The following is a 22811-nucleotide window of genomic DNA, read 5'->3' on the forward strand; positions in this document are numbered from 1 at the left end:
TATGAAGCGCAAAATAACTGTTCAAAACACAATCAAACGAGCATCTTTCTCAGCGCATCACCCCCATCCCTCCCCGCGCTCTACTGCGCATGACTCCTGCAGAAAGAGCCTCTGTCCTGTCTGTATCATGTCAGGGTCTTGGAGGATTTCAGCAGATTTCAGACTCTCTCGGGGGCGGGGATAGTTGTGTCAATCAGGTATGAGTGGATGTCCAGCTACTGAGGTTTGAGACGTTTCTTCTTTTTCATTTACGCATACTGGTAAGACGTATCGACCTCACTAATGTTCATTTAGGATCATTACTTATTTTATCACACGGCGATAAACTATTTGCATGTCATGACAATATCTCTAACTAGTGTAGCACAGACAGCGACACTTTCTGTACTCAAGCTGTGCGTATCCGCTGTGGTCCCAAACCATAGACCGTTTCTATGAGTGGACAATGTGCCAAACAAAGAATCCGTCCATATATTAGCTGCATCGTTTTATTAGCCACAGGGTTGAAAGTGTGAGAAAAAAGTAGCGGCTTACAGTCCAGAATTTACGGTAGTACTACAAAAGCCTTTATGCACATGCGCTCTTTGTAGTATTGTGTGTCCAGTGGATCTTGCTGTATCCCGTTTACAGCACCACATATAGCTATAGGATATGTATTACATCGTTTTCACTCATTGTTCCATTGTCGTCTGGACGTGAATATTTATTGATCAGACATGTGTGTGGAAGCAAATTTTTTTTCAACCCACAGAAAAAAAAATCCAGGAGCCTATGTCGCGCAGCTGGCTTGGGAACACCTTGGGGTCCCCCTGGAGGAGCTGGAGGAAGTGTCCGGGGTGAAGAAAGTCTGGGAGTGCCTGCTAAGACTGCAGCCCCCATGACCCAGCCCCGGATAAATGGAAGAAAATGGATGGATGGATGAAAGCTAAATTTTCCATGTACATTTTCATACATGTACATACAGTTACACATTGTGCAACTAAAATCAGGTTGAGAGATATTTTTAAAAAGTCAGAATAAACTACATTCTGCCGCCAGGAAGTTTACACCAGTGCAAGACAAAAAACAAATACGCCTTTTGGTTTGGAATGTTTTGTTGAAGAAACCATATAAAAGTGAAAAAATGCCACAAAAGTCATGTAGTTATTTTTTGTACTGGGAAATAAAAAAGACTCCAAACCTGAGCAGATCCGTTGAGCACACCGCTGATGAACTGGACCAGCTGCTCCAGGGTCTGCACCGGCTCCTCGGGCAGAAAGTACTGTTCGTTGGACGTGTTCAGGATGATGACCGAGGGTACCGCCACCTCTCTGCGCCAAAAAACAAGAAGAGAAAAACCCAACAATGGTTTCAATTTGCACCACTTTTCACTCCCATTATAATCATTAGAATCCCGCAAATTGCTATTTCTTCAGGAACAAACTAACAACGAAAGCACAAGAGGGAGATGGATAAATTGCTTTTTTCCTCCGTGGGTATTCGTTTAAAGAGATTTTCGTACTGGAGAAGACATGATATGAGCTTGGCTTATTTCGGAAGTAGGGTTTTGTCCACAATTAGCATTTTTATTCCATTTCATTTACACTTTACATTTCATTAAGTTGCATTATTTACAATACACAGTTTAATTTCATTCATTTAGTTAGACTTATATTTTCTAATTTGGGTGCATTAGTTAATATATGTCTCAACTATTTACATACAGTTGTTCTTTTTGTCTTTTTGAGTTGCCAGACCTGAGGAATAAATGAGGAGGAGGAGGCCGCTGCTATCGGCAATAAACTTCTTACCGCAACATGTGGTTGAAGTTTGCCCGATTAAAGTGCACAAACGAATCAGTATTTGTCACGATGTGCATTTGGTAAATGTGCAGAGACTGCTAAATACCACCGTAAAACCAGTAAGATAATGTAACTCGAGTTAGAAATTTGAAAAATTATTTGATTTAAAAATACTACATACTTTATTCACTTTCTTCACAGTTTTCTGTAAAGTACCAGTGGAAGTTCTTTTAAAAAAAGGGTTTTCAGACTGTGGTTAAGGGTCCAAAAAACAAAGCACAGAGTGTTTAAGTGCGGTACAGTTTGCTTGGCTTATTTTAGACCTAAATGAACATTAATCAGATAAAATGGAGATAGATTTATAAAAAACATTGATATGTGTGTGCCAAAATACAAATAAATGTCGAAGATTACAAAGATGGTCTCGATGGGCTGTGGTCTTGGTCTCATCCTGGTCTCAACCCTCAGAGGTCTTGGTCTTGTCCTGGTCTCGGGACCCTGTGGTCTTGGTTTCGATTAGCATGGTCTTGACTACAACACTAGTAATTCCTCCCTCTTGTGTTCAGTTTCACTTAGTCCTCCAGTATTTAACACCACTGTTCCTTTATCTGGGAGGTTAGTTTTTTTATAGTTAACCTCAGTTTGGGCCTGACTGTTTGTTAAATATGATTTGCTTAATTTTGAGCTTTTGTTAAATTACCTTTATGACTTTATTAAATTTAAACTTATTTTTACACCTTTGTCCCTGCCTTTCTGTTTGGTCCACTACAGGTTGTCAAAAGTATCAGATAGTAATTCATAACATTTTTTTAGAGACAGTTCTAGTCAGATTGTTGGTGGACACCGTCTTATATCTGCCTGAAGGGAGGAGCTAACTACACTGAAACTAACACAAGGCCATATCAATTATTGTCCTTGTTTATAGGGATAGTCAGTATGGTAATAGGTGTAAGAGCACTAATTAGAGCTTGAACGATTATGCAAATAAGACTCACAGAGCTCACAGTTAGCTAGATTCCTAATGAACTACACTAACAACCAGAAACTGTAAACAAATAGGTGTGTTAGTTTCAGTGTAGTTAGCTCTTCCCTTCAGGCAGATAAATGGCAGTGTCCAAAAGCATTTTGATCAGAAAAGAATCTGCTTGGATGAGCAAACGCAAAAAAACAATTGTCCTGTTTAGGGATGGGCATTCGATGAAATTTTCTTAATCGATCGTCGGAAGAATTAACGATCGATTATCGATTAATCATTAACGTTTTTATATTAAAATGATCATCATTATTATTACTATCTGCACTACTAATCTGCATAAATAAATTCAACTTTACGACATATAAACCGTAACGACTCTAGAGCCACATCAATCCGTTTTAGATTATAATGTGTTTAATTCAGTTTAGCGCAACTCTCACAGAAACGAAACTTAAAACCGCATCGCTAATTTGCATAAACTCAGCGAAAATAAAACTACAGCTCTTGTGTCGCTGATGCGGTCAGTTTCTGTCGGATTAAAAGACATGACTCAGTGGAATACAGGTTAGTGTGACCATATTTGCGTTTGTCAAAACCAGGACAGCGTACGGGGGGAGGGAGGTGGGGACTCGTCATTGACATTGAGCGACTCTCACCTGGTAAAGCTTTTTCCCACTGGACACAGAAACATATGTTCCTGCTTTGTACACTGTGCACATGGCCTCACACTTGTCCCGAACGCAACGGAAAGCGTGGAATTTCTTGTACAAATCATTGTTAAATACGCATTTGTGCTTCGGTACGTTGCAGACTGACCGACTGTTTGTGTTTGCTCGCTCCTTCTGATGCAGAGAGACACATGTACGGACCCTGTTTGGTCATGCTACGCACAGCAACCTACATTCGGTTTGTCGATTAAAATTAACGTAATCGATGAAATTCTTAATGATCAATTATCGATTAATCGATTAATCATGCCCATCCCTAGTCCTGTTGACAGAATGTGTGAAAAATCCCTCAGTTGTCCAGGTAGAACCCACGGCAAAGGAGAAATTAAATTTGTCAACTGGACAAAAGTGTATTTGGTCGAATACTTACCTGCAGGGAGGAGCTAACTATAGTGAAACTACTCTGAAACACCCCAGTAGGCAGATATAAGGCAGTGTCCACCAGCATTCTGACCAGAACTGAAGAAGCAGCCTGGATGAGCTGTGAAACGTATTTGACCAAATAAACTTTTGTCCATTTGACAAATTTAATTTCTCCTTTGCTGCTGTTGACAGAATGAATTTTTGCTTTTGCTATGGATCCTACCTGGAAGACTGAGGGATTACACAGATACTAATTGATATAAAAACTAGTATCGAAGCTAGATCCTCATTGAAACAGATATCGACACAAAAAAGTAACATTTACGGAACAGAAATTATTCTTGAATCACTTTAGAATGATCTTGAGCTGTATCAGAACAAGTATAAAAGTACATAGACTAGTATACACCCATGGATGACTATGGAACCTACCTATACGACAAAGAGATTAGAGCCCGACCGATATATCGGCCGGCCGATATTATCGGCCAAAATGGGCACCTGGAGACATATCGGCTATCGGCCGATATGCTTGCTGATAGGGGCCGATATTTCACGTGGGCATGTTATACCTCGTTATAAAGCTTAGACTCTCTACATTATGTTCATTTAATCCAATTTACAGACAGATAAATGTCCTAATATGTGGCTCCGCATCAGTATTTATCTGCGGTGTAATTTGTCTGTGTCCGTACTGTCTCTGAACACACCACCAGAGTGACGTCACTTCACTCGCGTGTGTTTGTTTACACCCGCAGCCGTGCGCAACACTGAGATTATATTCTTTTTCGGACAATCGGTTTGAGTCTGGATTAAAAGGACATTTATTAGTGCAGACTTGTGATGTGAGGAGGAGCCTGTGTGAGTCTGAGTGTTGGAAATACATCGACTTTGAAGCTAGCTTAGGTTTTGTTAGCGGTTAGCTGCTGTAGCTCCCACACATAAACAGGCTGTTTTCTATTGGTCTATTGTAAAGTGACTATACTGGCCATGTATTTGTTACTGGACCTGCATTGATATGTAAATGAGCTGTGAATAGACGTGTGAATGATCCACATTTATGCATATAATTAACTACCGCTTTGCGCAGCATTTACGGCTAAAGGCTAATAGCGATAGTTTACTAGCTAGGAGTTATGGGTCGGTCGCGATCAAAGCGGCTCTTAAAGCGAACAACGGGAGCCTGCTTCTTATTGGGAGCCATGTTTTCTCTTTTTCTCACTTTTTCTCTTCATGCCGCATGTAGACCCGTAGTTTGACAGCAGCAGCGGCTGAAAACGAAACTTTCAGAAATCTGCGTGTGCATAGGATAAAAAAAAAAGTGCATATTTGGCTGCAGTTCAGCAAAAAATGAATAAACCAGGACTAATCTTGGGCTCGAGTGCAGGAGAGAGATAGAAACCGAGTCCCGACACTCAGTCCTGGTTCAGTTCTGGTTTAGTCCTGCTTGCAACAAAACAATCTCAAGAGTCGCTTGGGAGCCGAAAGAGCCAGCTGCTTTAGTGAGCCAAGCCAAAAGAGCCGGTTCTCCAAAAAAAAACAAAAAAAAACTGGAATCCCCATCACTAGTAGCTAGAATGTGATGCAAAAATGCCATTAGGCCAATCTACTGTATGTAAATATGATGTAAAGAGTCAAAATAACAATAAATGTTGCCTAAATAAACCCAATTTAGAATCCACTAGAGCCAAACCTAAGTTTTTTAATCAATTCAAGATTTACAGTGAATTTTTACACCACTAAATATATCGGTGATTATATCGGCTATCGGCAGCGCCAACTCCCATTATATCGGTTTCATATCGGCCACAACAAAATCCACATCGGTCGGGCTCTAAAAGAGATTACACAAATATAAAAACACATGGGAATTTAAAAGAAAGTTATGATTTAATGTTGAAAATCACATTCAATAGTGTAAAGAAAGTGTTTTAAACTATCATTGTGGTATTAGAAATGGTATCGAGTATCAAGTCTATTCCGTAGTATCAAAAATCAAGTTAAAAAATAACAACATTAATATATCACTTTTTCCCAAGGGTTTTCATTCCAAGAGATGTTCGTCCTGGAGAATATATCATATAAGCCTGGCCTATTTCAGAAGTAGGGTTTTTTTCCTCGATCTTTTATGCTAACTGCGTCCAGCTCAGAGGCGGTACGGGGCAGCGCTGGTCACACTTAAAGAGACCTTTACAAATGAAAGCTGACAGGAGAATCGCATCAAGTACCAGGGTAAAAAAAAAAAAAAGAGAAAAAAATAAGGCGGCAGAAATGTCCCAGTGGTCTGTGTGTGATCAAGCGAAGCAAAGACAAATAGTTGAATATTTAGAGCTACGCCTTTGACTGGATTTGCTTGCTGGCTCAGAAGTGTGATGTTAGGGACAGGCTTATAGAAGTAGGGCGAACTAAAAGTACTTGGAAGACATGAGAGTAAAATGGCAGTGTATTTATACATTTTATCTCGGTATTGTTATTTGGGATGTCAAGATTATTAGGTTAACCGTTAATTGTGATTATCAAGGTCACGATATACTGCCAGGGATCCAGAACATGCACTTCCTTCAGTACTTTATGAAGATGTGAGTCTGGTCACTGGCAAATCTCTCAGGTTTCAGATGGGCATGATTGACAGGTGGATTAGTCAATCAGAGGTGGCGCATGGTCCGTCCGTATTGGAAAAAATAAATGAAAAAATATCACAGGGGACTGAAAAACATTGACAATTTCTGCAGATTCAATGAGCAAAAAAAAAAAAACAACTAAGGTGATATGTGACTAATGAGCTTTTTCATTTCACATGCGTCACTGAAATAAACTAATCCGACTGGACAATCATGTCATTTGGCAGGCATCACAATATAATCATAAAGGCCAGCAAAAAAAAAATACTTGTGACAATTTTAGAAGCAAAATTAAGCCTTCAGTCTAAGCTCCTAAAGAGTCGACCCATGTGTAAAGGGCTGTTTTATCAGTCTGTTTCTGTCACATTAACTAGACTTTCTCATTCATAAAGTCTGATTTGATGAAACTGGTCACATACTAGAGGAACGGTGATCTATCAGACTGGGAATGAAAGTGAATTTCCCCAGGTGCTTGCTCATGGCCTCAATTATCGTGAATAATCATAAAATAGTCAGTTCACTCACACATCCACACACACACATTCGTACACCTGTATACGCAGACATTGAGAGTGAGGTGGTATATGTCTTGCCCAAGGACACAACAACAACATTTATCTGTAGAAGCTCAAGGCTATTCCAGGCAGGGTTCCCACTCTTTTTCACTGACAAAATTTCAAAACTTTTCCATGACTTTTTCATGCCCTAAAGTGAATTTTTCATGACTTTACGGCACTTACATGAGTAGAATGTATCATAAAATTAGGGCTAAATATGAAATGTTAACCCTTTCCACTCTTGTGGTTTGGGATTATAGTTTTTTAACATTCAAAATACTGTTAGCGCATTTATTGTTGTCTATTTTAAACAAAAGGTGCATACGTTCAGAAATAATCGTAATAGTCTCATGAGGAGAAAAATTCAGTTTGTCGACTGCGAGAGAGCAGCAGTGGACCTCAGTCTGCTGCGCATCTCCACTTGAAAGCCACAGGCCACACCTTTGAGGACAGCGAGGTACAGATTTTAACCAGAGAGAAAAATTGGTTTGAGAGGGGAGCGAAAGAAGCCATTTTTGTTAAGAAAGAGAATCCTTCTCTAAACAGAAATGGAGACCTCAGACACCATCTATCTCCTATTTACAACTCCATCCTCAAACCTAATTCAAAACAAACAAGAGAACAACAGGTGTAGCCAGGTGAGGTCCAGAGGTGTGGAAGCTCCATTATGGACATGAATTGTTATGCTAATTAGACCCCACACCCTGTACAGGTCAATAGGCCAAACTAACAAACAGAAACTGTAAACAAGTAGGTGTGTTAGTTTCAGTGTAGTTAGCTCCTCCCTGCAGATATAAGGAAGTGTCCACCAGCATTCTGACCAGAACTGAAGAAGCAGCTTGGATGAGCTGCGAAACGTCTTCAACCAAACTAACTTTTGTCCAGTCGACAAACTGAATTTTTCTCCTCATGGATTCTACCTGGACGACTGAGGGATTCTTCACACATCTTGTAATAGTCTAATGATAACTTAACAGAACGCTGTAGTTGTGTGAAAGAGATACTAAAATTCCACGACTTTTCCAAAACTTTCATTGAATTTAAAACATTCCATGACTTTTTCAGGCCTGGAAAATGACATTTTCAATTTTCATGACTTTTCCAGGATTTCCATGACCGTGGGAACCCTGTCCAGGGGATCTGACTGCTCTATCAGTGATGTTAATGTCGAGAGCGGGATTCAAACTTCCAACCTTCAGATTACCCTACCAAGTGAACCAACTGAGCCCCATCCCACCATAAGAGTACAATTTTGTGGCAATATGGAAAAAATAAACCAGAAACATTTGGTATTCTTAGTAAAGGGTATGGTTCAATGGCGTAGTGGTTAGCTCCATACGACATCAAGCAGGTTCCATGTTTCACAAAATTCTGGGTTACATTTTTTCAATAAGGCCTCTGCTCCTGAGGGATTGCCCCAGTATGCTGAAGGATGGGTCCAGTTAACCTAAATGGACTACATCGTACACTTCAATGCTTGTAATTGGATAAAGCAGTTACTTCATGCCCAGATGTTCCTGTGGTTTGAGAAAACCTTCAGGCCACCAAAACAGAAGAAAACATGGACATCTCCAGAGAACACGGTTTGCAGCGTATGACTTGGATGTGGCGAACCGCTAACTGCATACACTGACCTAGCTTAACTTCAAAAACAGTGGACAGAGACAGGAGGCTCAGAGGAGTTCAAAGACTACTGATGGTAATCGTTGATGAACACCACATGGAGCCAAACTGAGCTCACCACATGTAGTTACAGGTTCTGTTTTAACTCTTAGTCGTGTCTAAAAGAAGAAATGGGAGAAAAATAGAAAAATTCATGGCCAGACATGAACTCAAAAGGAGGTCTCAGGTCAGATGTATGATCTCTGGGCACACTGGGAAAGAATCAGTAAATACTTTTTTTTTTTTTTTTTTTAAACTTACAGTGGCTTTAAGTCCCATTTTTATGTTTTCTCACAGAAAGCCACAGCACCACTACGATGCTTTCTATGTTACTGCTGACAGAAGACCAGCCTTTGTGCAGGCTCATCCATGCTTACTGGTGGGAAAAAAAAAAAAAAGAAAACTATGAGATGGTAGCTTGAATGGTGCACTAACCTTTCTGGTGGAGGGTTCATCACCTGCTTCTCTAAGTTGGCTGCTTGCAGTTATTGCTTTGCCTGGAAATTTCCACAGTATGTCATTAAACTTTTTCATTTTCTATTCAATGACATATCTTTTTATAGCTAAAATACTTTGAGAAACTTGCATTCTTACTGTAAGGTAAATCACCTTACCATAGATCAGAACTGTAATTTAGTCCACAGAAACATATGCATTTAATGCCATAGTATGGAATATTCCAGGCAAAGTAGTAACATCTCCATAGAGACATGCAGAGAGCAGAACCTCCACTAGAAAATTATAGTGCACCTTTAAAATTGAGTCTGGGCCCCTATCTGACAATGACATGATTTTTTTTTTTTTTTGCGTTGTTACTGACCTTAGAGCATTGTTTCCCAAAGACTGGGTCATGACCCTCAGGTGGGTCACAAGAGATTTTTTTGGGGGGTCGCCTTGCCACGATCTGAATGTAGATCTGCAATATACAGTTCTGACACATTACAGAGCTAGTGACTATTTTGTTCCAATATTGCTGGTTCAATTGAATGTTGAAAACAAAAAGAAATGGGCTACATTTAATGTCCAAATAGGCGACTTATAGATCCTTTTATTGCTGGTTCGTTATTTCTGTTTTTCATTGTTTAAAACTTGAGTAATACTATATAATTATGTAGTATAATAATACTTTATAATTATATAGTATATAATTATATAATATATACTACACTATATAATTGTTCAGATATACAATCACTCAGTCAACAGAATACTCTTATTAATGTTCAATAAAGGTCAAATCCACCTTTATTTTGTGATTTGCGAAGGTTAGTGGATCCCCCCCAAAAAAACTTTGGGAAACACTGCCGCAGAGAACATGGTCACAAGCTTTTAATGACAGCTCTATAGTGTTTAATAACACCAGTTTATCCATGTAGGCTGCACTTAAACATAGCAAAAGGTCATGCTCTATGTAATTTATGTACTCTACTTGATTTTTTTTTTTTTTAAACAGCATTTCTATCAGCTTGATAGTGCAACATCATATTGTGTTACCAAACACATGAATAAACATCTACGTCCTTGCCTCCTTGGTAAGAAATCTGATGGAATAGAGTAACACGCCATTAGAACTCATGACTGTTTAACTAAGAACAACTTGTGAGTCAGAAAAGGCCTCCCTAAAAAACCCCAACCAAATCCAAGCTAGAGAAAACTCCTTGCGTGGGCATCCTTTCACAGCCAAATAATCCGCGGAATCACAAAACTCTCCACAATACGGAGCAAGGTCATGAAAACAAGCCATCGCTCTTCTGCACACTTGGCTACAGCCGAGGCCCAGATAAGCTCTGCGGAGGTGCGCACACATCGCCGGGGCCTGTCACCTCACATCTCTGCAGTGTTACTCAAGCGCCTAACAAATCACCACCACGCGGGGCAGTATCCATCACTGTCCCGGCCCACCAGCGAGGCTCCGATCGGGGGTAGAGTCATCAGAGGCTGCCCACCGCTGAGATAGGCAATCGCAACCAACGCAGTCATTACCGGAGCGAGGCCCGGCTGACATGTGGCCCGCTGCAACAGATGGCACCATTTTGAATAAATATGGATTAGCCTATTCACCCCGGCGTGCAGCTACGGAGGAGGTTAGTGCTTCAAATAAAGGCATTATAAGGGGCTTGAAGGAGCATGGCCCAGTTTGCGGTCTTAAAGAGGGGGGCATTAACTACTAATACATAACATATTTAGCTCACCATGTTCCCGTTTATTGTTGAGAAAATACTATATTCAAAAACAATGAATTAAGTTTTATAAGTTTCACTTTTGTTCCCCCTTCCTTTGCTCTCCGCGTTAAGTCACATCCCTTTCAGAGTGTTATCACATTACAATCAGTGAGTATCCTGCTAAAGAAAATACTGCATGTTGCAAATGTACAGCATGACACATGCATTATAACTTCACAAACCTGATGCGATGTGAAGTATTTTCATTACCAGTAGATACCTAGAGACATGCACCTCCAACAAAAGTTGCAACTGCATGCTGGGTCCAAAAACTAAAATTGTGCAAAGGAAAACACAGATCTGCACTGTTGTTCTATGGAGCTCACAAATGTTTATTTTAATGACACCACAAAGTGACGTTTTGGGGACAAGCACTTCTTCAGACCAATTGTTTGCATTATCACACACTGATTTTAATGCACTAGCGCTCTGAAGGGGCAGTGACAGCACGGAAAGCAAAGAGGGGATGGAATCTGAGTGTCAAAAATGAAAGTGAACCATATTAGACATGTTAATGCATTGCAAATATAACAATAAAAGGTAACATGTGTTAATAACACCTCATACAAGTGTAATAAAACTCATCCCAATGATCAGATTATAATATAGTATTGTCACGTCACACGACCTTATTCTCAGTTAACCCGCTGCTGACAGTAGTGATGAGTACACAGAATTTTAAGTGTGTTATTTTAGAAACATGAAAAAATAAATAATACTGTATAATTACAATTTCCAAGTTGGCGGTTAAGAATTGTCTGAAAGCTGTAGTCATACAAGTAACATTTGCATACATACAACAAGTATCATTTGAATAATAATCCTATTGATTTGTGGGGATTGCCTCACAGACTCAGAGTAAATATTCCAAACTTTGTTTACCACAGATGTTATTTTCTGAAATAAATCCACAGAGGGACCAAAAACTCCAGCTGAATTTTAAGTAAGTACACTGGGTCCATGCCAACTTCTGCCACAGCCAACAAAATAGATCTCCTCCTCCAAGTTTACAGATGTGGCGCTGCACAATACAGTGGAGTAAGAATAAACAAACTTGAATTAATTGTGAAGTGAATTAAGACTGAATATTCAAATAAACACAGCTCTGACCCTACAGCTGTTCATCATATTCAGCATAGAATTTAATGTTTTTTTGTTTTGTTTTGTTTTGGGTTTTTTTCAGAATAAGGATCCTTATTTTACATTTTGCTCATTGTAAAAAGACATTTATCTAAAACAACTTAAAGTGGATGGTTTATGACTTTGGGTTTCTGGTGGTGTCTGCCGTAGCTGGGAAGCAAACTCCAAGTATGTTTTGGATGAGGACACAAAAATATATAACATAATTAAGGAAAATATGCATAATATGTGTCCAATAATGACAGAAACAGGTCCACTGATGTCACTATTTGTGAATGACTCCCTTGAAGAGAGGACAATACAGAATTGTATGTACAAATCAATCAAAACCAAAACAAAAAGTTTATGATGAGGAAAAACAAGTCAGATTGATTTTTTCTGTGGGAAACACTGATTACCGTTTCCTTTTTAAAATCCCTTAATTTACTGAAAAATCAACAGAGCACCTTATGTATTAATTCTGGTTGTGCTTACTGATCTCAAACCGATTTTCACATATATTCCACTGAGTCGTGTTCTTTAGTCCGACAGAAGCTGACCCTATCAGCAAGGAGCAAGATGTTTGTTTTGTTTTTGTTTTTTTAATCACTTATAGTCTATGCAAATTACCCACACGATTTTAAGTTTTGTTTCTGTAAAATGTAAACAAATGTGTGCAAAGCTGCATTAAACACATTTATTACTCAGTGTATATTTGAGTTCTCATCGTAGGAAACAAAAAAGTCTAAAGTCTCAAGTGTCGTCCTTTTGTTTCACTTAATGCGCCCATAATCCGGTGCGCCTTATAGTCTGAACGATACGGTAATACTAATTGTTCAGAGACACAATCACTCAGTCAACAATAAAATATACTCATTAATATTCAATAATGGTCACAAATTTATTTTGTGATTTACGAATAATGTCTATTGACTTGGGCTGTGAAGATTTGTAACTTTTAAAATATGGGTCCCCAGAAAAAAAGTTTGAGAAGCACTGCAGTACAGATTGTAATGTGTTTAACATTAAATCATAGTACTTTCTTTTCTATTCCCATGTGGCCTTGTATGTGTGTAATCCCTCAATGGTCCAGGTAGGTTCCAAAGTGGTTCATGAGCGTATCCTAGTTTATGTGCTCTTATACTTGTTCTGATACAGCTCAAGATCACTTTAAAGTTATTCAGGAAAGGTTCATTTCCGTCCTGTGAATGTAAATTTTTTAGTATCGATACCTGCTCAAATGAGTATCTAGTTTTGAACCTAGTATTCATAGATTATTATCAGATTTTCAATAACATATATTTCAGAATCTTAGAAAAACATGCTTAACAGTAGTTCTTTACATAATCCCACCATTAGCACTAGCAGACCTCTACATACTTTACTTGCTTGTATGGCAGTGACCTTCCTCGCGGTTTTGCTGGATTACAACTCATTACTTCACTCTCGCACCACCTCGCCGTACTTAAAGGCCGGTATACGTCACCCCTGTGAAGAGGTTTACCCATAATCCCGTGCGTTTGAAAGTGTGCATGTATGTATTCATGAGCTTGCGGTGGCCTTACTCTAGACCAGACCGAACCCGGCCCGTAATCGCCATGACGACCGAGCGAGGGATAAAAAGCCATCAGATTTATGTCCGAGGGAGTGGATTAGCGGACATTGACAGGCGAGGATTTTCTCAAAAGAGGGCAATTAATCTAACCGTGCAGTTGCCAGATGTGGTACGGAAAAGTCTGCAAAATACACTACCAGTTAAAAGTTTGGACACACCCTCTCATTCAATGTTTTTTACGACATGTTTACTACTTTCTACATGTAATACACACGCAAAAGACATCAAATATATTAGGTAAAACGTATGGAATTATGTAACAAAGAAAAAAAGGTTAAATAATTCTACTACATATATATTTTTATAACCAAATCCTCAAATAACCACCCTTTGCTTTGTCAAAAATATTATTTTTTTATTTATTTAATTTATTTTCTTTACTAAATAATTCCATATATCTTGCTTTATATATTTAATGTCTTCTATGTGTATCTAAAATGTAGAAAGTAGTAAAAAAAACAAAAAAAAAACCAAAAAACATACACAAGACAAAAGGTAGGACTCACCCTCGCAATCAGTGTTTTGTTTTTCTATAGGTTTACAATTTTCTACATTTAATATAAATATAAAAGAAATCAAATATATGAAGTTGAATGGAACTATTAAAATATTCTACTTTAAAATTTATTTTAATATTCATAACCAAATCCTCAAATTAGCTACCCTTTGCTTTGTCAAAAAATACTTACTTATATTTTCTTTACTAAATAATTTCATATATCTTACTTCATATATTTGATGTCTTCTGTTTGTATCTAAAATGTAGAAAGTAGTAAGAAAAGAACATTGAATGAGACAGTATCCAAATTTTTGACTGGTTCAGTTTAGGGATGTAACGATATCCAAATCTCTCGATGTGGTATTTTCACAATATGTGTCTCATGGTACAATATTTATTACCATATTTTGGGGAAGAAAACAAAATTATGACTATGCTCCTTTTCTTTTTGACCCCTTAAGGCCGACTGTCAAATATGTGATAAATAGTGGCTGCATTCCCCCAGTGCCGGTTAGTGCATATGCAGGACCTTCCTAGGAACCTTTGGCAAGCACTTGTTTCTAGTTGACGCAAATTTGCAACATACTCAAATCTCTCTTTTTTTTTTTTTTTTTTTACTATAGTCAAATTAATAATCTAAATTTAATTTACCATCTACTTAAGGGCAAAAACACACACAAAACATTTTTATATACATCCATATAAATTCAGGGGTTAAAATTGAAACGACTTTGGTTCTGTCATAATCCAAATATGATTTTAAAGTACTTATAACAGTTATCTCTTCATGTAATTGGCACTGAAATGGAGCAAAAGATCATGGTCTATGTAGTTCCCTCTGTTTTTGGAGCCATTTTTGTTGCTGCACTATAACTCCACTATAAAGAGACTTCAAGAGAAGAGAATTCAGTATAAATTGTGATGGTCCAAGATATTATTTTGAGACTTTTGACAGTATGATATCATGATATTTCAGTTATTGTTACATCATTAGTGCTGTTTAAACATACAATATCAGTCAAAAGTATGGACTCATACTCTCATTCAATAGTTTTTTTTACACATTTAATATGCATACAGAAGACATCAAATGTATTAAGTACGATATATGAAATTATGTAGCAAAAAATGTTAAATATCTATACCAAATATTTTATTCAAATATATTCAAACCAATACCAAATCTTCAAATTAGACACTCTTCATGTGGCTTCATCCAAATAATTCCATATATGTTGCTTCATATATTTGATATTTTTTATCTTTTGTATGTATCTAAAATGTTGAAAGTGGGGAGAAAAAAAGAATACGAAACTTTGAATGAAACTGTACCCAAACTTTTGACTGGTGCTGTTTAAACATTCACAAGACAAAAGTTTGGACACACTCATTCAACCTTTGTTTGTTTTTTTTTTTCCCTTCTTTTTTCTTCTACATTTTAGATACATACAGAAGACATGGAATATATAAAGCAAGATAGATGGAATTATTTAGTGAAGAGAGCAAAGGGTGGCTACTTTGATTATTTGGTTTTATTTCACTTTTTCTTCTTTACTACATAATTTCCTACATCTTACTTTGTACTTTGACATCTTCTGTGTGTCTAACAAATGTAGAACGTAGTACAGTCGTCCCTCACTATATCGCTGTTCACCTTTCGTGATCTTGCAGATTTTTTTTGTGCAATTTTGCAAGCTTTTTTTTTTTTTTTTAGCGGATGAACACGTATTACGTATTATGGGCAGATAGTAATTACACACGGTGGGTCAGGACTAAACCAGGTCTAAACCAGGACTAATTTTGGACTTAAGAGAGAGAACCCTGAGCAAAGCAGTGCTCGGGCAATTGCCACGATTACCTTCGTGAGGTGCAGAGCTGAGCCGGTCCTTTCTCCTGCTGTCACCTCCGAGCCCATCCCGACAGTGAGCCCTGTTTCAGTCCTGTTTCAGTCCTGTTTCAGTCCTGGTTCAGTCCTGGTTCAGTCCTGTTTCAGTCCTGGTTCAGTCCTGGTTCAGTCCTGGTTCAGTCCTGGTTCAGTCCTGGTTCAGTCCTGGTTCAGTCCTGGTTCAGTCCTGGTTCAGTCCTGGTTTCAGTCCTCCTGTTTCAGTCCTGGAATCAGTCCTAGGTTTGTCCTGGTTTAGTCTTGGTTCAGTCTGTGGCGTAGGCAGCGCAAAAGTTTGATATAATCGGTGTTGTACTGCCCGGGTGCAGTGGTCTCCAAAAATGGGCCTGTGGAGGACTCTGCGCTGTAGGACTCCATTATGGAATTAATGAATCATCGGTTCGTTACATAAAAAAGGAGGAAAATAACATAAGGACGACAGCAGCAATAAGTCTTAAGAAGGATGCAAAAAGGTTTGTAACTGTCCTGTCTGAGAAAAGTGTATAAAGTGTGTGCTGAGGGCTTCTACAGACTTTAAACAGATATAATAATTGTAAAATATAAAGTTGACTACTTTGAGAATTTTTAGAACGTAACCCCCATGATAAACGAGGGACCACTGTAAACATTTAGACAAAAACACTGAATCAGAGGATGAGTCCATACTTTTGACTGGTATTACAGAGTTATGGTGCCAAAATAGAAAGGCCAATCATCATCATGTTACGCAGAAAAACAGTAAAAATAGCCTGCTGTCAGCTTACTGTACCATCGAATCTGTCCGGAGCTGTACGCTTTTAATTACACAGGATTTAGGACGCCATGCTAGCCCTAATCTCCCTGCTATAAACAATAACAGAGAAATGAAAATAACATCCCGCAGGCAGTCAATCACGCAGATAATGCAGTGTCCAAACAAAAAAAGAAGATTATAAAATGAATTCCCACCAAGCAGAATGGAGAAATTACTGTGGCAAAAGGAGGCAAGTTGACCAAGTTAGAAATAATTACATTTTTGCTAGGTGAAACAATCCAATTAGCACTAGCATGTCATTAAGCTAATATTGTTTTTATTGTTGCAGCATTAACAAAAACATGAGCAGATTATGGTGGCTTGTCCTCCATTACTGTTTACTAGTGGAAAAAATAAAACTTCTCCATGTTGTGCTAATTGACATTTCGTATTGTGAAAAGGATTAACTCTAATGGGTGTATAAATATTGTGCATTTTGAGCAATTTTGTTTTATTTAGGTCAAATTTGATGACACAAACAAATCTCTATTGCACGTTTTTTTCCAAATTTTTCCAATTCACATTACTAAAATTTCAAACTTTATTTTGATTTTAAACTTGATTTAAGGAATACACTTGATACTAGGAATGTACAAAGATCTCATGAGACAAAATTGCTTCAAGATTGTGCACACGTGAGAAAAATTACAATCTTGAGGTTTTTTTTTCCCCCAGTGTTTACATCTGGATTGGACAAAAAAAAAAGGTTATGAGTTGGCAAGTTACAGTTCCAAAAAGCAGAGCTAGGACGGAAAAAAAATACAAAAATATGAAATCAACTAAATCAAAAATTTAAAGGGCAAAATTGGAAACTGAATTGTGAAATGTATACTATTTTCCGGGCTATTAGGCACGCTCTTAAGGCTCTAACCCATCAAAAAACAACCACGCGCCCAGCAATCCAGAGCACCCTATACACGAATCCAGTCGGGTGTCTCAGCACGACTTCAGTAAACTACAAAGCCGCACCACCTGCAAACACACACGGAGCAGACAGTGACCGTGCAGCAAAAAACACCCACAGCCACACTCATAACTCCACGCGGACGAGGAACGGAACAGAGGAACGAACCGAAAAAGCGAGTGCAATGTGCCACTTCTAGACACAACTGAACAACTGAGTCACTGAGAACACAGCAACAGATATGTTCCATAGTGATCAATATGGTCAATATAAATATAAAAATATTTATATAAAAATGATTGCATTTCTGTTAGAGGGGTTAGTATATGGAACAATGTGAGTGATGATTTTAAAAAGTCTAACACTGTAGAAGCCTTTAAAAAGAGTATAAAGCATTATGTTTAGAACGATATAGAGCTCTGGAATGGATGAATTATGCATAAAATTTAGTTTAAGAGTTATTGTGTCAGTGCTATTGATACTTTGCAGGCTTACGTCATCAACATTCCCTTGGGGTGTGATGCTGATTGTAGGCACCGCTCTGTTTGAAGCTAAGTTACTCTGTTTACACAATCTGACCAGAAAGAGAAAGAACTACGACTGGTGAACTGATTTTGACTGTTAAATATGTCCCACACACGTAAAATAACCGTATTTTCCAGGCTATTAGATCCGCTCTTAAGCCTCCAACCCCATCAAAAAACGACCTATACACGAATCCAATCGGGTGTCCCAGCACGACTTCAGTAAACTACAAAGCCGCACCACCTGCAAACACACACGGAGCAGACAGCGACCGCGCAGCGAAAAACACCCACAGTCACACTCGTCACTCCACGTGGACGAGGAACGGAATGGAGGAACGAACCGAAAAAGCGAGTGCAATGTGCCACTTCTAACCACAACTGAACAACTGAGTCACTGAGAACACGCCGACAATCCAGCGGTCCCAGACAGCACCCTCCCTACACGCCACAACTGAACAAAGCCCAGAGTCACCGTGAACGGCACAAACAAAGTCCCACTGACCCATCCAACTGTTGTGTTTCGTTTAAAGTCCGGTGTGGTTTATTTGTGAAAAAAGTTCGAAAACAGACCCTTTAATGACAGTGCGCCTTATAATCCAGAGCTCCTAATAGCCCGGAAAACACGGTACAGTCACAGCAATAACCCAGAGTTTTTCAATTAGTCACTTTCACCTTTTTGTTGAAAATCAAACACTGAAACATGACCATGAACGTTCGTATTGATCCAAGGTTCCTGAAAGCATGTTGTTCAAATCCATTTCGCATATTATCTTGAGTTTTCAGACAATCTTAAAACTTTTTTGGCTGCTTTTGCTCATGTTCGCATTGCGTCTCTATAGTAACTGCTGAACATCCCACCACAGACATACTAGTACACGTAGAACTCCCTTCTAGTGTGTTGTTATTGCAAAGTAGTTCCAATATTCCCTTGTAGCAAACTGTCGTACTTCAGAACTTGCTATCGTGACAGGCCAAGCCCTTTCATCTCTCAGTCTTGTCATTCTTTCGCCGAACCAAACAAAATTTACATCTTTGTGGAAATGAGACTTTTGGAAGGCGTTTGCTCTGCCAGTTGGCTTGGTCTCACTCACGACACAGCGTCTAATTAGAAGAGTGGGATGTCAGCTGACAGTTGGCCTTAGCCCCTGCGATAAGCTAACACGACTCCACTGCGCTTCATCATTAAAGCCGCTTTTCTGACACGCTATTACGACGCCCGGATGCTGTAGATCTAATCCACGCACGTACGTATCTGCGGTTCACTGTGGGGGCCGTATCTGAGCCGATTTGCCGGAGTTTGTGTGTCTTTTTACTGGAGCCGGTGGGGGGTTAATATGGCCAGGAGCACTAAAAATAAAAATGACAGTCTGGTGTAATTGACTTCTCCACAGAGGGCTTGGGTAATGGCAGGGGCTGTGAGGAACAGTTGGATAGCTGGGAGAGGAAGAAGAGGGAGTGGAGGAGGGACACTGGAGCGCATATAGGAAGGCGGTATAGAAAATATGACTTACCCCATGATGAGGCTGTTGATGTAGTCGTTCCCGTCCATGTGACCGAACTGGAAGTCTCTGCAAAAAGAAGATTACAAGTTAAAGCGACACGTGTAAATTTCGAAAGAGAAAGTTCAGGGCCCTATATTACGAAAAATGTACTCTTGTAAGCTTTAAGCCATGTTAGAATGTTGTTACTTCCTCAAAAAACATATCTGGAGTTGTGTTTTGTTTCCTGATGTTGTCATGAAGCAGTAGTTTTCAAATTAACAGCTACCTTTTACATTTAATTCAATAGAGATCGGTAATTCCAGGGTAAAAGTTATCCAAATTATTCTTGTGAAGGTGTATGGAGTTTAAAAACATGAATGAAGCACTTCCTGTATTGTCATGTGACATCACAAGGTGGAATAGAGTATTGTTTCCAAAAGACTGAGTCGCAACCTTCAGGTGGGTCGTAAGATATTTTCTTTTGGGTCACCTAGTCACGATCTGCATGTAGGTCTGCAATATACAGTTCTACAGACAATTTTCTTCCAATATTGCTGGTTCAATTGAATGTTGAAAAGAAAAAGAAATGGGCTACATTTAATGTCCAAATAGGCGACTTATGAATCCTTTTATTTCTGCTTCAATGACTGTTTTTCATTGTTGAGTAATGAGTATTACTAATTGTTCAAAGAGACACGAACACTCAGTCAACAATAAAATATGCTCAAAATATGGTCAAATCCATGTTTATTTAGTGATTCATGAATAATGTCTATTGATTTGGGTCTCAAAGGTTTGTGGCTTTTAAAATATAGGTCCTCAGAAAAAAAAGTTTGGGAAACACTGGAATGAGTGAAGAATTCAGTCTAAATATGCAGGTTTTGTGTGATAAACGTGTGAATGAAACAAAACACAACTCCAGGTACAGTATGTTTGTGATGAGGAAACAACTTTATAAACTAGATCAGAAAATAGAGTAATCTGAGCCCTTTAAATATACTTATATAGGCTATAGTGATTGATGCATTTTATTCTTTACAGTTGAATATCATAGTCAAAGGAAACAAGATTTCCAAGCAGGTCAAATAAGAGGTCAGATTTGTGGAGATGTAAGCACGCTCACAGTATGGTTGCATGTTTTTCAGTGCAAAATATATATATATATATATTCCAAACTAAAAACATCCTGTTATTTTGTCTATTTTTTGGGAGGAAATGTACACAGTGGGGAGATGGAAAAGCTTTTCAGGTCAAATCATACCAATGTTTAGGCAGCTCATGATATAGCCTGTGTTTTAAATGGCAATTTTATGTCGTATGATGCCTTCCAGCATTTCAAAAGTGTTTCGTCTACAGGCACAATGGCACAATTCACACTTGTCAACACTTGTGTGACTGGTTAGCCTCTGGTTGGAGGGTGACATTGATCCCATGTTCAAACCAATGTGTTTTCTTTGATTGAAGCATTCATTAAAACTGATCATAGATACACTAACAGTCAAAAAATAAACTCCCAATAACTCCAAACTTGTTTTAGTTTTTAGACGTTAAAATAGAAACCCTTTGATTTCACTACTTTGCACTCTTAGGATTTCTTCTAGCTTGATTCATCAGCCGTTTCACTTTGTCTGACCTCACAGCATTAGAATTTGCTCGACAGTAGGCGGTTACTTTTTTATTTAACCAGTTGCTGTTATTTGGTCGTGATGTATGTAATGCGCCACTAACGGGGCTAACTGCTATATTAAGCTTTTCCCAAATCCCATAGGAAGAAGGGTAACAATATCTTTCCCTTGATGAAATTAACTAAACATTCTCTTTGTTCCAGCTTTAAATCCTCAATCTCAGGAATCATTGCCAACACTGAATGTATGGCTCTTTGCTAAATGACTGGTGCCTGAACTCGCACTTCCGAGGTTTTTGCGAACCGTCTAGTGTAAAATAGTGTAATCGCTGGAGAGAAATGAAATTGAGCGGAGGCACTAGGTGGCGCCAGCCTCGCTATAGTTCTTCACCCCTGACAAGTGAAAACCATTTCAGGAGATTTCTTAAAGAAGCTCACTGATAGAAGGCAGTTTGCAGCGCTGTCAACAAAGCCAAGGGTGGATACTTTATATTTTTTATTCAAATCATCAATCAAAGAATATATGTAGTTGAATTATTTCAACTCATTTTTTGCTACATCATTCAGTACATCTTGTATCATATATTTGATGTCTTCTGTGTGTATATAACATTTGGAAAGTAGTAAACATAACGAAAAAACACACTGAATGAAACTTTTGACTGGCAGTGTATGCATACAGATATTTTGGTCAACTGAAATAAAGTATTATAATATTCAGTAAATAAATGGAACATATAACCTTAAACACAAAATAATCTACATATGGCACGTAATCTCACAAAAACATTCTTATTTTATTTCTACATTTCAATATAAAACACTCAAATATTTATATAGATTTTAAAACCTGCCCTAGAAATAACCTCAACTCCTCTTGCATGTTCCCCAATAACATGCAAAAAAAAAAAAAAAAAAAAAAATCATCATGCATCAATTCTCTCCTCATCTTTTCCCGGCACTGAAAAGACTGGCGTGATTTATCTAAAAAACGATAAGTCGGGAGGAGGAATTCAATTTGTATCTTATTGTCCCCGCTCCATGTCTGAGACTCGGCTGGGGGAAAACGGCTCCCACAAGTCGCAGTCACTTCAGCTGAATGACTGATTACGGCACACGTATTATACATCACGGAAACACGCGGGGCCCTCGTCTCGCGGGCCCCAAACAATACTGCTGATATCAAGCGCCATGCAAAGACCAATGTATAATAAAAATATGTAATAAACTCCAAATATGGTGACAATGTTGCTGACGGTGGCATAGGGATAGAGTATAGAATGCATTTGAATCGAAGGGAATAGGAAAGCTGTTTTATCAGTAGAGCAGCTATTTAACCTTATGGGTAGAGAGTGTCTCCAAGGAGATCGAGTGAAAGCTACGTTGACCTATGACTAACCAGCTTTATGGCCCCTGGCAGAGTGGGGCTTGTGTAACAGATATCAGGCAGTTTCAAT

General features: G+C 38.5%; 1 protein-coding gene across 1 annotated transcript in view; it reads right to left on the reverse strand.

Moving 5' to 3' along the window:
• Positions 1–22811, reverse strand: part of tmx3b (thioredoxin related transmembrane protein 3b) — a 121651-nt gene that overhangs the window by 41435 nt on the left and 57405 nt on the right. Inside the window, exons 13-14 of the mRNA XM_020930761.2 lie at positions 19761–19817; positions 1181–1310 (exon numbers count right to left, since the gene is read on the reverse strand). Coding sequence (XP_020786420.1) covers positions 1181–1310; positions 19761–19817 — 187 coding nt within the window. The remainder of the gene's footprint in view (positions 1–1180; positions 1311–19760; positions 19818–22811) is intronic.

Source organism: Boleophthalmus pectinirostris, unplaced genomic scaffold (genome assembly GCF_026225935.1).
Source record: "Boleophthalmus pectinirostris isolate CB_2022bp ecotype Guang Dong unplaced genomic scaffold, ASM2622593v1 HiC_scaffold_15, whole genome shotgun sequence".
NCBI classification, from domain to species: Eukaryota; Metazoa; Chordata; class Actinopteri; order Gobiiformes; family Gobiidae; genus Boleophthalmus; species Boleophthalmus pectinirostris.